The following is a 16616-nucleotide window of genomic DNA, read 5'->3' on the forward strand; positions in this document are numbered from 1 at the left end:
TCTCAAGTGTGTGCGAATAAACGAAGTGAATCTTACTCTTGTCTCTTATCAGACTCTTTAGAAGTAAGGGGAAAAGGGAAAGCAAACCGCAGAGATAACAAAGCGGCCAAAAACCGCAAAAGAAAAGAGCGGAGAAAAATCAAAGACAAAAAGCGCTTTCTTAACGCCATTGAGTCACGCAAACAGTATATCAAAAACCTGTCAAATGAACAACTGACAGATAAGCAAATTACTCTACTATCGCGTGGTCTAAAGTTTATCCCTACACCCGTGACAAAAGAAAATCTTATCAGGCGCCAGCTTCTCGCGGATTTCAATCAATTTGAGAGACGAATACGACTACAATATATTTTTCACGGGGAAGAAAACGAACCTCATCCTTTCCACGTGAAGTCGGACTGGGAACCACCAGTCCAGCTATCTGTAGCTCTGGAGACCTTCCTAGAGGAGGTAAAATTAGAGCTCGCAAGTATTGAATTTGACAAGCCAAAAGATAATATATCTACGGGAGAGCGCCGAGCTCTCAAAGAGTTATCGCGCAACAAAAGCATTACACCACTGTATTGATGAGCAGACAGGACAAACTAAACGAAGGTCAGGTTCTGCTTGATGATTTAAATAACTACCGACCTCTATACAAACCAGTGGTCTGAGTGGTTGAAACTACAACCAAAAAAGCTCAACAACTTATTAAAACACTGCTCTCAGAAGGCCACATTGATAAAACGACGGCTAAATGACTCTCCCTTACGCCCGATCCTCCGCGAATCCCCGTGTTTTACACACTGACTAAAATCCACAAACCGACACCTGTCGGAAGACCTATTATATCAGGGTGTTCCGGACCTACAGAACGGATCTCAGCATTTGTTGACTACCTTATTCAGCCAATAGCAAAACTACAAGCTTCGTATCTTAAAGATACGACAGACTTTATTAACTTCATCAAGAGGATTAAACTGCCTAAAAGTGCCATACATGTTTCAATGGACGTCACAAGCCTATACAAAAAAAAAAACACAACGAGAGGGTATTACCACTGCATGCCTTGCATACGAAGAATTTCACCAAGGAAACCCTCCAGTCCCTACCAGGTTTTTAAGCGAAATGCTTAGTCTGATACTACTAGAAAACTCGTTCCAATTTAAAGAGAAAGATTATCTTCAAACCCATGTAACAGCCACGGGCACGAAAATGGCCGTAGCCTTTGCTAACATCTTCATGGATAAAATAGAAAAATAAATACTCAGACAGAGCAGCATTAAGCCTAACTTTTGGAAAAGGTTTATCGATGACGTCATATCAGCATGGGACACAAGCAGAAACGAAATAGAAGAATTCCTTCTACAGGCAAACTACTTCCATCCTACAATCAAATTCACACACGGCTGAAATATCAGAAACAGAGACTACATTCTTGGACACGAAAGGTACAAAGGTGTTAGATTCAACAAGGATTGTATCCTTAACGTGCGAACACCTTCAAGCCTACAGAAACATTCCAATACACAAATTTGTATTCGTGTCACCTACCAGGCGTCACAAAAGGCTTCATCAAAGGAGAAGCTTTAAGGCTTCTAAGAACAAATTCCTCTGAAATCACTTTTGAAGAGAACATGAGGAATTTTTCAACACGCCTCAAGAATAGAGATTACCCAGCTACTGTAGAAAAACATCTCTCAGAGGTCATTGTCGCAGACAGAAAGAAAGCACTAGAACAGAGGAACAAATATGCAAGTAAGAAAATAGTAAATTTGAAAGGTAAAGGTTATAAAGGTTTTAAGACCAATCTATTTGCGAACTGCAGGAGCCGTGCAGGCCAGTCAACATTTAAACCTTGAATTACAACCTGTGTGCTCGGTTTCAGTCCCTCTCGGAAAAAAACTGATCAAAAATTGTCGTCTCCCTTCCCATGCATGCATCTTGATTTAGAAAACGTGTCTCTTGATACATGACATGAAACACGTGGGAACTGGAATTAAATTCTACAATCTTGACACTTCAACAAGCAAACTGATGTTAATTTTATCGATCTTGATAGTGAATTGGTGGATTTGAATTATAAAGTTGCATCTTCGATATTTTGTCACTTTTGGCGTAGCATACTGAGGTAAAGCCCGTTGTACGGTGTTGTTAATTCCAAGGGTTTGGCCCATGCCTTCGATGAGCTAATTTACCCATGTTAGTTTCTAAAATAAATGTATAAAACTGGTTATATCTCGGATGATAACTCATGCGTTTTTCCAGGGAATAAATACAACCTACTCAAATATGGGTAGAAAGCGTTGCCCACAAGCAACCAATTTTTTACTCTAGACAGGTACCCTTTATCGGCCTCTATTGCCACCCTTGTACTCCTGAGAGCACGTATTGTCTTTGATACAGGGTCGTAATAGGGTAGCTTTACAGTGGCTTTCTTTTCGTTACTGTTAGCAAAAATGACCTTAATACATAGTCGCGGTGTTTCCCATTAAGTTAGATATGAATGAATTTCCATCGCCTTGGCTCAGTATGGAAGTGATAGAAATATAGCTGTAATAGCCATTTAGCAAGGCAGTTGATGGCCGAAGTCTAAATTAAAAAAAAAAAAAAAAGAGACGTGTGTTGACGCCTTCGAAACGAACAATTGTAGATACAATTTTTCTGCTTAAGTTCACCACCGTTTTCGTGATTAATCTTTAACTTTGTATAACTACATCGCGACCCAACCACTTTAGACTCATTTCTAAACAAGACTGTCCTACACTAACTATTTTCATACATAATCCTTACAGGCTATGGAGACCAGAGTTGCCTCGTTTGTAGTCGCTCGCGATCGCTAATTTTACGGATAGTTTGGTTGATAATGCAAAAGAGCGGAGGCAAGGGGGAGGCAAGGGGAACTCTGTTTTCTTTCCTATTCATATGTAACCCCAAAAGCCATCCCATTATGCCTCTCCCAGTTGGTAACTCCAACTCTTGCTTTGCGCTCTTTCCCATCATCCCCCTCTTGCGCCTCTCACTAGTATCCAGGACCTACACAGTTAGAAACATATAATATGGACACATATATCTTCTAGTATATAATGATATGTTGGCTTCACTTCCATTTAGACAAAGTAATGGGATCGCACTCCGAGCACATCTTTTAAAAGCCAGGTCTGAAAACGGGTATAAAACATGGGAAGTTTTGGTCTGAAAGGGGCTCAGGATTTGAAGAAGCGGGCCGGATAACGGCCTCTCCCCCCCACCCCCCAACCAAGTATCCCTTGGAGCACTACAGCCAGGCTTTATTGTAGGCCATAAATATACACAGGTTGAAAAAAGGTGTTTCCGTTTCCGTTTTTGTAACGGTTACCTCACGGAAACTTGAATATCCGCAGACGGAATTGTAACTAACCGTTGCGGGAAACACGTGTATCCGTCATGTTTCAGTTTCTGCGGACACGCTTAAACGCATCCCTTATACTCGCGTTTCCGTCAGGTTTACTCTTGCGGAAACGCTAACTGCCGTCATGTTTCCGCAGCTCGTAAATTCAGAGAATACTCAATTATCCGTTGAGTTCCCGGAACAATGAATGCGGAAACTCAGTTTGATCGGTTTACTTTCTGCAGCCTTCATGTTTCCCCAGATTCCACTTTCGGTGGATTATTCACTGGATTTCCTAAATGTGTTAACTTTACTTAACCATCCAGTTTCGAAACATATGTTCATTAATACTACCAAGCATCAGAAATGGTATACTTTATTTGCAACTCCCTTACACATTTTCTTACATCAGCTCACTCCTTAGTGAAATGAACTCTTCCTTTACTCGGTCTTCCCCCGGCCGTTCGCAGTTTATTGAGTAAATATCAGACACGTTCATGGTTGGTTTAGCATAGTGGAGTCTTAATTTTCGTAATAAATCATTTACGACAACTGCACTTTCGCTTACAAAAAGCTCTAAATATTCCTTTAACTAAAAAGCGAGATTGAAAGGCCCAACTAAACTGTGCAGTTTGTGCCATCACGAAGAAACATATATGTTCACTGACTGAAATAAGTAAGCGGGAAAATTTCTCCTAGAATACTTAATTATTACCGACACAGTTTGCTGGTTTCTGGTATGCAGCTTAGCATCGGTATTTTTAAGTCTTTAATGTCAAGTCTGTTAAAATGTACTCAAATAACCGTTGCTGTGTGTTAACATTTGAAAGGGTACGATACATTCCAACAATTTTCAGGCGTTGTTTTCAAGAAATATACCTTCTTTTCCTAAAATTATGGACTTAAATAAGTCCGCCAGTGGGCCAATGGGTGGAAGTTACTTTCTTGCCTTTAACGTAACCTGTGATCAAGCTTTTCTTTCCTCTTTGAGAAGAGAGGAAAAAACAAAAAAGCCCTCCTTTTCATGACAGACATAGATATAAAGGGACCTAAAGAAAGGGGATGATCGCAGGCTACGGTTTACGTCTTGGTTTGGGTTGACTCTGTCTCTTCTCCACTTCCCTCAAAGTTGAATTAGGCTGCGTATGATAAAGGGTTTTCTTAAATGAGAGTTTAGGCTTTTTTATCTTGTCATTATGAGTGTGCGGAGCCGCAGAATCGTGTGATAGTCTTTGATTTCCCGCACTGCCAGGAATGTCATCTCTACTAATAAGTTTGTTCATTCTACTTTTGTTTCCACCCATCCTTAGCCCATGAGATTTGTTTCCGTTGGTACCGTTTTCCTTTATGGTGATTTTGATGTTATGAGTGCCCACATAGGAAACGTTCATGCTGTTAGTTTCACGTGAGGTCCCATTTTTCTCATTTATTTTTTCTCTCGGTTTCATTTTCACGTTTCCTTTTTTAGAAAAAGCAGCTTTCATTTTATGCGACTTCACTCGAGCCTCATTTCGCAGACGACTCTTGCCTTTATGTTTTGGTATGGTATTCCTTCCAAAAACTCCAAGCGTTTTGATTGAAGGTTTAGCCTTAGCCGTTGAATTTTGTTGCTCGTGTCTTTGAATGGCTTTACGTTTTTGACTTGCCAACATGTTATCTTCAGCTTCCATATGTTGTACTGCCTGCACCGCTGGGTCATCCTCGATCGAAGGCAAATTCAGATCTTTGAGGTCTTCAGCTACCGAAGCAGCCTCGCGTCCTGGGTTCCACTGTTCTGCGCCCACTTGAGGTTGTAGACTACTTTTCGTGGGGTTTGAATCCAACAGCCTTTGTGCATGTACCTGCTCTGGTGCAAAGTTCCAGTTGTAACTGTTTACCTCAGCATTCGGCTGCTCTTGAATATTTTCAAACCCACCGCTATCCACATAGCTGGTTTGAAGTGGTGATGCCTGAAGAAAGTTAGCGTACGGATTTTTGTATTTCGATGAACTCAGACTGGTCTGGGGGCTTTCATAACGTGTAGTCTTCAAATGAAAAGAATTTATCCCAGTAGCAGGTTCCTTCACATTTTTGTCGTTGACATTCATGTTATCTGCTGTTTTACTTCGGACAGGAAGCTGACCACTCGATGAATCATCCGCTTCGTCCTCTAGCTTCAACTTGTTAGCGTAGCCGCGAAGAGTTTTCAACAAAGCTTTCATAGAAGTAGATATTTCCCTGATTTCAGAAGCACTTGGAAGCTCTATTTCCGGAGAGGTCGGCTTAATCTGCCTGTCTGCAGCTGTTTGTGCAGTTTTTGAGACAATAGCCTCCGTTTCCCCTCCAGTTTCACTATCGGTTGTTGAAAATAAATCCGAAACAATCGGCAAAGGTTTATCCTGAAACGACTTTGTTTCCGCACTTTTTGAACCTAGGCTATCAGAACGGAGAGACGATGTTGAGGTTAGAGCAGCAGCGAGATCGACAGGTTTCACAGTGGAATGATCTTCATCCTCGTCTGTCGCGATTCTCCCTATCGCATTCATCTGAAGGCCCAAGGGAAGGTCCGTCATTGATTTCGTTTGGGAACCTGCACTATTTTGTGAAGACGGCGAAAGCGTCGTTGGCAACACATCGCCATCTGACGACTTTGAATAAGCTTCGACCTGACTTGTCCCTGCGGTTGGATCAGAGAGTACCCCTGGCACTTGCAGTATTTGGTGTTGCTTAAATGAATGTTCAGTATCTTTAGATGATGTGGAATTGATCTTTCCCAGTGTTGTCGCCGACTGAATATTGAGGTAATGAGGAACCTTACTGCTTCGCAAACCAATTTTTTGTTTAGCCAGGGGCTGCTCTTTGCTTTTAACTGAAGGAACTGGTGTAGCATCAACGGTCTCTAACGTAAATGTTACCATTTGGTCACCTGAGCCAAGTTTATCAATGTCTTTTGACTTCGTGGAGTTGGTTGCCCTGTTTTCTGGCAAAGTAAGGATAGGCACAGCAGGATTGAGATTTTTATCTAAAAGTTTTGTAACCTTTTTTCTTTCCCCTGCATGGTCGTTAGGCGCCTCCAAAATTGCATCTGTTTCAGAAAGGTCACCCAAGGTGTGGTCAGTCGGCACAACATGTGCCAAACGCTCATTTTCAGTTTCATCGTGGTGAATTTTTGGCTTTTTCCTTGCTGAGCTGTCTTCATTGGTGTCCTTCACATTTAAGAGACTTGCTATGACCGCGGACATCAAGTCACTCGCCTTCACTTTGGAGTATTTATCTCCTGGTTTATTATGACTTGTAAGAGGATGTAGGTTGTCGTCTCTTGACATGCTGTTCATAAAATCCATTAAGGTCGTATTCTGTATAGACTTGGACATATTTTTCGTGTTGTAATTGGAAAACGTAAGTTTCTCTTTTGAATCGTCATCATGGAACGGTTTCCGTATTGTTTCGAAGTCAGGACGTTGCGGCTGATCAATGTTGATACCGCTTTTAGATCGGTTTTTGCTTTTTATTTCAAGGTTCTCTTGTACAGAGGAATTATGGGGCGCTTTCAGAATCGCCACAATCTTTCTCCCCAGTTGAGTGATAACATCCTCTTGTGAAGTGATTTTGCTTATACGTCCACCTAACAGAATTCCTTTGAAGTTGGTGAGTGTGTCAATTGTCTCATACAATGATCTGTTGGTAGAATTGCCTTCGAGAGAGTTCTGACGTTTTGATAGTATTCCAATGATACTATTCACAGCTTTAGTAAGGAGAACATTATCAATTGAAGCTGTCTTATTTAAGCTCGTGATTCCTTCAGCTAGCTTGGAATTCGACTGATTATTTTTGACTGTCGGATGTTTCAAGGGAAATGCATGAAAGCCTGCTTCGACCACTTTTTTGTCAAGTGGGTTACTTAAGGCACCATTGTTTTGTAAAAATGAGGAAATATTTTGAGCTATCTCCGCAAACGGACTTCCACTAGCATTCCATTTTTGAATCAGATCGTTTATTGTACCTCGTTTTAGCGCGTCGTCAACCAGTCCAGCGAGAATATTTTTCAACATAAGAAAGCCACTATCTCTGGAGGGGGATTTTTGTAGGTTAGAACTATTGGTGCCAATTTTTACGACGTTCTCTCTTGTGTTTGCATTCTGTTGTCCCACAGCTTCCGCCATTTCTATGGCGTTATTTATTTTGCTTTGGACCATTTCCAGTTCTGCTGTGTTCATTTGGCCATTTATCTCTAAATTATTGTTGGGGTCCATTTCATCGTCATTACTGAACACTTGTTTTTCAATTGAGCCAGATTGTGTAACATCACCTCCAGATAAGAGTGCTCCTAACATCTCCATGTCTTCATCAAGCGGGCTCTTCCTGTGGTGATGATGATGATGACGGTGATGGGGATGACGATAATGCATATACTGGTTTTTAAGTTGCGGTCCCTCTTGGAGATTTGGATACTTGGCGTCTGGTGAGATTGGTAAGTGATTTTGGTTGCGAGCATGTTTTGAGCTTTCATCTGATGATAGCTTGGCTGTTAGAGCATCTAAAGCATCACTTAAAGTTTCCAATGTAACAATTTTGTCATCTAGCTTTTTGATTTGTTCTTTGTTGGTTTGCTTAACCGAGTGTTTTCTGCTGCCGTTTATTGCACTCATAATCAAGCTGTTGTCTGTCGATTTATTGCCGTTGGCAGTATTTAAAACACTTGAAAGATCATTCAGAGCAAAAACCTTATTACCTATAGAGATAACAGGCGTCGACAAGCTTTTGCCGCCTGTAGCTGTTGTATCTTGTTTGGAGGATTGAAGCAACAACCCAGGCAGGATGTTTTCAATCAATCTTGCGTTTAGCGGAGTCTGAAGGTTTGGTTCCACTGCTGGTTTAACCGAAGATCCAAAATGTTGGGCCATTAAATTTTTGTACGACGAATCTCCAAGTGTTCCCAGGGCTAAAAGTCCTTTGGCAAGTCCCTGCCCAAAATTACTGGCAAGAAAGTTTTTAACTAAATCCTGAGTATTACTGAGAGGTGAAATATTTGATGACATATCGGCTGATGTTTTTGCAACAGCAGTAGCAATATCGTAATTATTAGGCTGGCTGATGTGATCACTGTATCCCGTTGGACCCAAGGCAGAACCTGTTTTGCTTATGCCCGATGACTCATCATGTGTGTGTGTGATATCGGCGTTAGAATTCGAAGTACTGCCTCCAGAAAACACCTTCAAAGGTGTAATGCCAACTTGCAGTTTTGACTTTTCCTTTGTGTCCACCAGTGTCGGCGGGGAATCCTTTGGGATAGGTAGATTTTCCCCAAGCAACGTTGAATTTCTGACTTGGGATTCCCCTCCCAGGTATTCGATAATTGGCTTCAGCTTATCTGTACCTTTTCCTTGAGGAACTGGAAGCAACATGCTCAAGTTCAATTCACCCATTGTGGACTGGGGGGCTGGACTCTTGCTACTCGATGTTAGGTCCAACGAAGAATGCACTGCGTCATATTGTTCTGAATCTGGAAGGTAATTTTGATCCTCTGCATGCCCATCTGCCAAAATGACACACAAAAAAATGGGTTCTTGTTTGTTTTTTTCCTATCGGAAAAAACGATTTAGGGGCGAATCGTGCTGACAAATATAGTACAATAACTTTAGAATAGTGACCAAGAAAAAATAACTCAAGCGAAAACTGCAAAAAGGAAAACCAAAAGAGTCGACTAGGCTCAAGATTGGCCAAGGGACCTCTTTAAGATTTCCTCACCGGTGCCAATCGACAAGAGACTTTAATCGACACCTTAACAATATCAATACGATAATTTTTAACTTCTCTAGACTTTTGGAACGCAACTTACTTGCTTCTTCCTCGCTTGGCTGGCATTTGTAGCTAATGACAGCGTACTTGTCAATCCCTGGACAGTGTTCTCCACCTTTAGTCAAATGATGATCATCCGCAGTGACGATACAACTCTCTTTCCCAGAGCACTTAGACTTCAAAGCTAACAAACTGTCTGCTGAGTTGGCGCACGTAAAAAACTTTCCGAGGGGTGTGGGACAGGTAGAAGGGGAATCCCGCCCCCAATATGCTGATAGAACATGAATCTTCCATCCTTGACCGCACGTAAGCTCTGTCGTCTCACCGTTGCACAACACAAACTTTCGTTTCTCTGGAATGCACGTGTACTTGACTGCCAAGTATTTATTAACACCTGGGCAATGTTTCACTCCTGGTGGCTGCAAAATACTATGCCTGGCGGGAATCTCGCAGTATTCCTTGTCATCGCACAGCTTTCGCACAATAGGGGTGGTGGAAGGATCACTGAGACAATTGGTGACCGGATCTCCATCTTCGGAGGGGCAAATTTCGGATGAAAGGCGACCCCAAAAGGCTTCCTGTATAGCGATGCTTGAGCCAGGAGACACGCATTCGAGGGACTTGTTCTGACCAGCGCAAACAATGACTGATTTTTCTGAGGAAAAAAGTTGTCCATTCATCAGCTTTAAAGTACTGGGAAATATAAAAATTGGCAGCCTACAAAATTAGGTTAATGGTGAATAGTACACCAGAGCTCGTTCACATGTCAGTGCAGCGGTCAATAATCTGCCTATAAACCTCTTTATGTAGTGTTACCTAGGTGGAAAGTGACAGCCGCGTTCTCCAGGTAAAATGCTGGTTGTAGAAGGTCAAGGAAATAGGAAATAGCGCTTTAGGCTTTTCCTTCACGTTTCAAGGATCTCAGTGCGTTAACATTCATTCTTCAAAAATGGTCTTCTCTAAGCGCTTTGAATTGACTTTCGGAATCTTTTCTGTTTTTCACTAAATTCACTTATCATTGACTTGCTGGGTGCGAATAACATTTAAGTTCGAGAACCTATATTTACATGTTATAGAAGGGGAAAGTGCCTTCCGTTAGCGACAAACCTGTTTCCAAGTCAATTTCACTTCGTGTCCTTCCAACTCTCCCTGGCGTTTCTGCCCGAACTGTGTGATGATAAAATTAAAATCAGTGCGCTCATAAATGATAGGTAATATTTCTTATCTCGTAACTCTTCAATTAGCTGGTGGATGTTACTGAGAGCTGTAACCATATTTCTTGTCAAAGTTAAGTAAATGCAAATTGAAAACGCGTAAACTGAATAAATAACCAAGTACTTTTAAACTGTAAAGGAAAAAATACCTCTTAACGTACATACCGGATAAATACATGTGAGTCTTCTATTCACAAAACTGACTGTGGTAATACAAAATAACCTAACAATTTATTCTTTAAGACTTCTCTGTGTGCCTTGTTTTGAAATCCTTAATTCTCTAAAATACTTGGCTTACTAAATGTTAAAATCCATACAATAATCGAACTGCTTCAGCTCTCTGCTAGAACTAGCTAAACAGTTCATTTATATGTATTATTATTTTAGTCAGTAAACTATAAACGTCTAAAAAGATTAAATCGACAACAAAATTCACAAGAATGAGCCAGGACACATTTTGATTTGAATAAAATTCCTGAAAGTATCTATTTAATCTTGGAAATGGTTTCGGTAATCGTCTTTGTTATATTTATTGGCGAATTATATTAATTAAAACTAAACTGAACAAAACAGGACTCTATCAAATCTCACCTGATAACTGGTCAAAAGTACCCGTTGAGACCACCCAGTCAAACAATACAGCAACAAGAAGCCAATAAATGAATATCAAATACTTCTTCATCTTCAGACAACATTCTTTTACATCCTAAGGCGTTTAATTTCACTTGAATAAAGGAATCTTGTTTTACTGGGATCTCTAAATTTGGTCTTCATTTTCGGTAGGACTTACTGAGCCGTACACAATCAATTCTTTCTGACCTCGTCACCAGCTAAGGGGTCACCTTGTTCACAAAGTGAAAATGTCAACCTTAATGTGAATTCCCACCCTGAAATATTTATAATTAGTATAATCCTAGCACAAAAGCGTTATAGACAGCTTTTCTTTACAAACCCTACAAATAGTTATTTTTTTCAAATCTAAAATATTATGGCGGCTCCTAGAAAACCTTCGCTGGTAATTTTTTTTGTAATTCTTACGTCACGTTCATTTAAGTGTCTCAGTGAATGACCATTGAAGTTTGGACAGCTTTTCGCTGCCAAGGTTTGACGAACGTCGATATAGCTGTACAGTGTAAGTTAATTTAATATGCTTATTTAAAGGGTAGCCTGTAAGCAAGCTCTCTGAGGAGCTCGAGGGCAGGGGAGGAAAAAAGCCGGGGATTTCGTTTTCCTCCGTCCCCTGCCCCCAGAGAGCTTATTAGCAGGCTTTCGCGGCCAAATGAGAGAACAGGTATGAGATACGTTTAACGAGGAAGGCCTTGTGCGCTGGCCAGTTACGTTCAACCGGAATATACAACCCTCAATACTAAAACAGTTGATTTCTTTTTTCAAAACAAAGATGTTTTCTCTCGATTTCTAATAACAATACGTTGGCATGTCGGTTTTTCGCGTAATTACACAAAGAATATTTGCATCATTTAGTATTTTGTTTGTCTCTCTTGAACAGGAAGCCAGCGCGTTCCTTTTGGGATAAGTTTCAAGACGGCAAATTGTGGATCTTCATGCTTCACCTAGCTTGCGAATGCAGCCGTATTTCTGGTTTTCGTTTCTCTCCACCCAAAAAGGGCGTCTGCGCACGCAGGCTATGCTTCCCCAGAACTCATGCTCGACGATACGAACCTTCTAGTGTGTGATACTGGGGTGCACTGGGAATTTGACAAAGTCAGAGGTTGATGATAAGCAATCGATTGAAGCTGAGTACGTCATACCAAGCAAGTTCAAGTACAAATACAAGTTTATCTATAAGATGATAGACTGTTTGGATCGTCTTGATTGAGTTCTCATCATTAAAGGGTCTTAATGGGTTAATCGTCGGCCGTAAAACTTCCGAACGGTTTAGACGTTAGGCGTAAAAAATAGAATTGTTTGATCGTTATAGACGTAAAGAAATGTTATAAAACGGTTGAATTTTTTCTAGCCACAATTTGTTATGTATAGAGTGTCAATATCGCTTGTTAGGACCGACTTTAAGTGTCTTGTCTTGTCTCGTGCTAGCCTGTTCCAAGCGTTCAGATGGTGGGGAGCGGGCCAAAAATTAGTTGTGCGCGGGCCCAGTCTCCCTTCGTGTTTCTTTTTTGCGCTCACCGCGTACGGTTTAACTTGCTCCCCACTATCTAAACGCCTGAAACAGGCTAGTCTCGTGCGTGATGGACCTCCTGGAGAGGTCCTTAGAGGCCTGAGCCTAAGCCAATGGAACAACCGTTAGCCGTAGAAAAGCCAAATTATTAACCGTTGACTGACCCACCAAAGCATTTCCTCCTTCGCGTCCGCTATCTAGTTTTGTGTTCAAAGGCACGATCAGTTTAGTGCGCATTCTCGATCCTTTTTTCATAATGACCTCAATCTAGAAGCTAGTACCTGATTTGAAAAATCCCAGTGATTTTAGTTGAAAGCTCTTTTAGGGGGTTTTCTGGTAAATCAAGTACTTTTTTCCAAAATTAAGTTGTATAAAGCATTTTATTGCACTTGTTAGGAAGCAAGTTCTATTTTCTTTCAAATTTTATACAATGCTACATTATTAAATCTCTCGCGTCTACGCGAAGTATAATTATTATTATCGTTATTATTTCTGAAGCGGTCCACGTTGACTATGATCGATTTGCTGTGGCCACGAACTTATAAAAAACCATTATTTTCATTAGCCTTTGAAAAACACCTGCTATTGTTCTGTTGGGCTAAGGAGATTTGCTGTTTTCCCCACACTTTCACTTGGACCTGCTGGTGGTCGATTTGAAGTAACATTTATAAACTTAGAAAGTAGTGGTCATGTTGAATGGGGTTCTACATAAAATGAGTCAAAGAATGAGAAAAAAAGCCTGAAAAGAAAACTGTGTCGTCCTGTTAAAATTTTCTTTGACACAGCTACTTCTTCATCGAATCACTCCAGGTTGAAGTTTAATTTCTTTCGGAGGGTACCTTCTTAGGTTTCAGTCGCCGCAGTGACTGATGAAAACTAACGCACTCTTATAGAATAGTATTTAAACATTGCTCAAGATATATACCGCATGACATCTATCTGAAAAAAATTCTGTTACAGTTGTTTATAACATAACTATACAGCTGCATGGCCGTACACAAGAATGAAACTTGTAATGTATGTCCTTATTTCAGTTACTGTACATCGCTCTTAAGGTGAATTTCCGGTTCCTGCAATACCCAGACCTAAACCACGAAGTTTTCTGGGTTCTGAATTCTTCCTCTGTTCTGTGAATTTACTTTTGAGAACAGGAATGGGTCTCATTTTACTGGATCCTAGTGTAGACTTTGAATGAACTTGGTTACTCTGTGAAACCCCTTTCAATTTCGGCTCTCCTTTCTGAAGCCTCGGAGTTCCTACTTGAACCAGTGCTGCGACAGGTTTTGAGTCTTTTTTCTGTGCTGTTGTTGATTTACTTTGGTTTTGCACTGGAACACCTTTCGGTCTAGCTGCTTGTGGAAATTTTGGAAAAGCTTTAGAGATCACATTTGGCGTGATCTTTTGTCGTGGGATGGAGGCTCTTTGAGTCCCAGACCCTTCTGGGGTGTTCTTCTTTATGTGGTGTATTCCTTCAATGATCATACGTTCAATAGCTTGCGCCTGTTCGTCCGTCAGCCCATTATCCGATGGACCCTCCTCTCCGTCCTGTGTCTCGGCTGATGCTTTAATGAGATTATTTATCTTTTCCAAGGCCTTTAACCCCCCCATTCCTAGCCGTCCAATGTTCAGGTTTTCACCAGCCGCATCAGCTGGTGCTTTTACTCCTTGTGGCCCATCATCAAGTTGTTTGAGGTCACTCACCACGTTTGGTGCGAGGCCTGGGTTAGGCTTTAAGGGTGACTTGACCACTGGTTCCTGATCATTCTGGGGCAGATCCTCCTCGGTTCCTAACAGGGGCGTAAAACATATAAAATATCAGCAAATCAAAAGCCACAAACCAATGAGTGGTGCCGGATCTCCCAGTTGTAGTCCTGGATCAGTACAATAATAACTTATAGAAAATCATGAAACGAAAACACAATACGTAAAACATACAATACGTAGCAAGCATCAATAACTGCAACTCTATCTCAAACATAGCAGCTTTGAATCTTTTTGCACTTTGCCATTTCAAATCTAAATAAACTTCTTGAAGAAAAAGGGGATGTTTAAAATTATGGGAAACAGACTGTTTTAATTGAATTGACAAAGACCAGATAGGCCACCATGAAATAAAGATGCTCCTTAGCCTGATAGCAGATCAAGGTTCAGAGAAGGTTTTTAAAGTTTATTCCGAGCTTCGCCCATCTTCATCTATAATCAGCCAACTTAATCCTTACTGTTTCTTTTACGGTCATTTTACCCATAATGCCGCCTTAAGGAGGCACATAATGGAGGCAATACAAATAAGTTACGTACACTTAATTGATTAACTAGCGAAGAGTCTGTTTGTAAAATCTGTCGAGTCAGGTACTAAGTTACCTATATTTGGGTGTGGTTTGCAGCTGTAATTAATTATCAAATACTTCTGAACTCCTGGACAGTTCTCTGCGCCATTCTGAACTTGATCGTAAGACGCATGCACATCACACTTTGTCAGTCCATCACATGATTTCTTAACAATCCCAAGGCTCTCCGGGGCCCCAGTGCACATGGTCTGTCCATTCTCAGCTGGACAAACAGTTGTAGACTGCCGCCCCCAGAACACGGAGTTAACTCCAATCTTCCACGAGGCCGGGCAGTTAAGAGTTGAGTTCTCGGAGTCGCACATGACTTCCTCTTTCGCGTCTGGAACGCAGGTGTAATTAACAGTAAGATATTTGTTTACTCCTGGACAATGTTGCGAGCCAGGGTTTTGTAACAGCGCATGCCTAGCTTCAAGCTCACAAGATTCTTTTCCTTCGCATCTCCCCTTTACAATGCCCTCTGACTCTGGAGCAGTGAAGCAGTCGAGTTGCGTATCACCATCGTCCGAAGGGCAAACGCTCGCTGACCGGCGTCCCCAGAATACACCGGTCACTGCTATATTTGAACCTGGGTATGAGCAGCTCAGAGGTTTCTTCTGAGTGGTACACACAGTTATCTCTTTGGCTGATAAAAAATAAAAACATTCTTTTAAAACAAACGGAAAGTACTAAAACTCAACTTTGAACTTAGAATGGATACTCCTAAAACATCTCCCAAACCAACTGCATTTTCTCTTCATCTGGATTTCTTGTTGAATATCTGTACAAAGACAGGAGTCCAAGGTGCTTATTGCCGTCCTCCAATCAATAAAAATTATATTAATCTACGTACGTTTCAGGAAAAGATCACATATTGATTTTATTTCCCAGCGTTTTGTGTTCGCACGTAGGCTATTTCCCGTTTTAAATTTTTACACTTATTAATAAGCAAGTACGTCAAGAAACCACGACGTTGATTTTCATAACATTTTTCATGCTAACCATTTTTAGAAATGGAAGGTTAGGCATGTCAAACAATGAAGAAGTAATGGCTACTCACATGACTCTAAGTCGATTTGGCTCAGACCAGCTCCTGCATCTGGCGTGTGCACTCCCCCTACCAAGAAAAGGAAAAGGTTTGTTTTTTTAGTAACTAAGGGAGTTGATAACATAATCTCCTGAAGAAGCAGTTTTGCGGAGAGAGCTTGGAGGGTTATCACTTATTAATTAACTTTACAAGAACCCCTTGAACACAGGAACTAGTTTGCAAAATGCTTAGAAGAAACCTATGTAGGAAAATTAATACAGTAACCAAGTATCACTGTATTTTTTTGCCAGCACCAGAAAAGGTTTCCTTTACCATCTTTCGTCACTATAGCGACTACTTTCTTTACTCCTAAAGGGTATTATTTAAACTTCTTTTACTCTCCTATTTACGTAGTTGGTTATTAGTTGAACATGGAATACGCCTGAATATAAGAAGAAAAAATCCTTTTATTGATTGTAGTAGAAAGTCAACATGACAGCGAGATAAGACCAACCAAAATACTCTGAGATCGGCGAGTCAAAATTAACAATGAATACAGTTTTTGTTTCACGACTGCAAAACATGGACGACCTGGAGTGAAATTAATCGAACCACAGGTAAATATTGACTAAGCAGTTGTATCGCCAAAAGGCAATGAATATAAGTACAATAACGGTCATTCGGTGCACAAAGTTGATACTCTGAACTTACCCTGGGCAAACGCGAGTCGTAATTCCAAGCTTGCTATCACGGCAAACAACAGGGAAATCACTCGAAGAGTCCCCAT

At 40.9% G+C, this 16616-nt stretch overlaps 2 protein-coding genes across 2 annotated transcripts; both read right to left on the bottom strand.

Moving 5' to 3' along the window:
- Positions 1-3786: 3786 nt before the first annotated feature.
- Positions 3787-11149, bottom strand: LOC140953178 (uncharacterized). The gene is made up of 4 exons (XM_073402678.1): positions 10933-11149; positions 10235-10294; positions 9168-9782; positions 3787-8864 (listed from the first exon to the last, which is right to left on the bottom strand). Exons 1-4 carry the CDS (start codon positions 11021-11023, stop codon positions 4423-4425), a joined length of 5208 nt encoding a protein of 1735 aa, XP_073258779.1. The 5' UTR covers positions 11024-11149; the 3' UTR covers positions 3787-4422.
- Positions 11150-12845: 1696 nt separating this feature from the next.
- LOC140953179 (uncharacterized) lies at positions 12846-16616 on the bottom strand. The gene is made up of 4 exons (XM_073402679.1): positions 16541-16616; positions 15863-15919; positions 14840-15448; positions 12846-14265 (listed from the first exon to the last, which is right to left on the bottom strand). Exons 1-4 carry the CDS (start codon positions 16614-16616, stop codon positions 13529-13531), a joined length of 1479 nt encoding a protein of 492 aa, XP_073258780.1. The 3' UTR covers positions 12846-13528.

Source organism: Porites lutea, chromosome 11 (genome assembly GCF_958299795.1).
Source record: "Porites lutea chromosome 11, jaPorLute2.1, whole genome shotgun sequence".
In the NCBI taxonomy this organism is placed as follows: Eukaryota; Metazoa; Cnidaria; class Anthozoa; order Scleractinia; family Poritidae; genus Porites; species Porites lutea.

Bases quoted from the DNA above. Each gene is read 5' to 3' on its own strand.
- LOC140953178 (XM_073402678.1), bottom strand. From the start codon at position 11,023: ATGAAGAAGTATTTGATATTCATTTATTGGCTTCTTGTTGCTGTATTG. The intron at 9,783-10,234 runs GTTTGTCGCTAA...TTTTTTCCTCAG, and splicing joins TGAAATTGACTTGGAAACAG to AAAAATCAGTCATTGTTTGC. The intron at 8,865-9,167 runs GTAAGTTGCGTT...TCATTTTGGCAG, and splicing joins GCCAAGCGAGGAAGAAGCAA to ATGGGCATGCAGAGGATCAA.
- LOC140953179 (XM_073402679.1), bottom strand. From the start codon at position 16,616: ATGGGGACTCTTCGAGTGATTTCCCTGTTGTTTGCCGTGATAGCAAGC. The intron at 15,920-16,540 runs GTAAGTTCAGAG...TTTTCTTGGTAG, and splicing joins ACGACTCGCGTTTGCCCAGG to GGGGAGTGCACACGCCAGAT. The intron at 15,449-15,862 runs GTGAGTAGCCAT...ATTTTTTATCAG, and splicing joins CCAAATCGACTTAGAGTCAT to CCAAAGAGATAACTGTGTGT.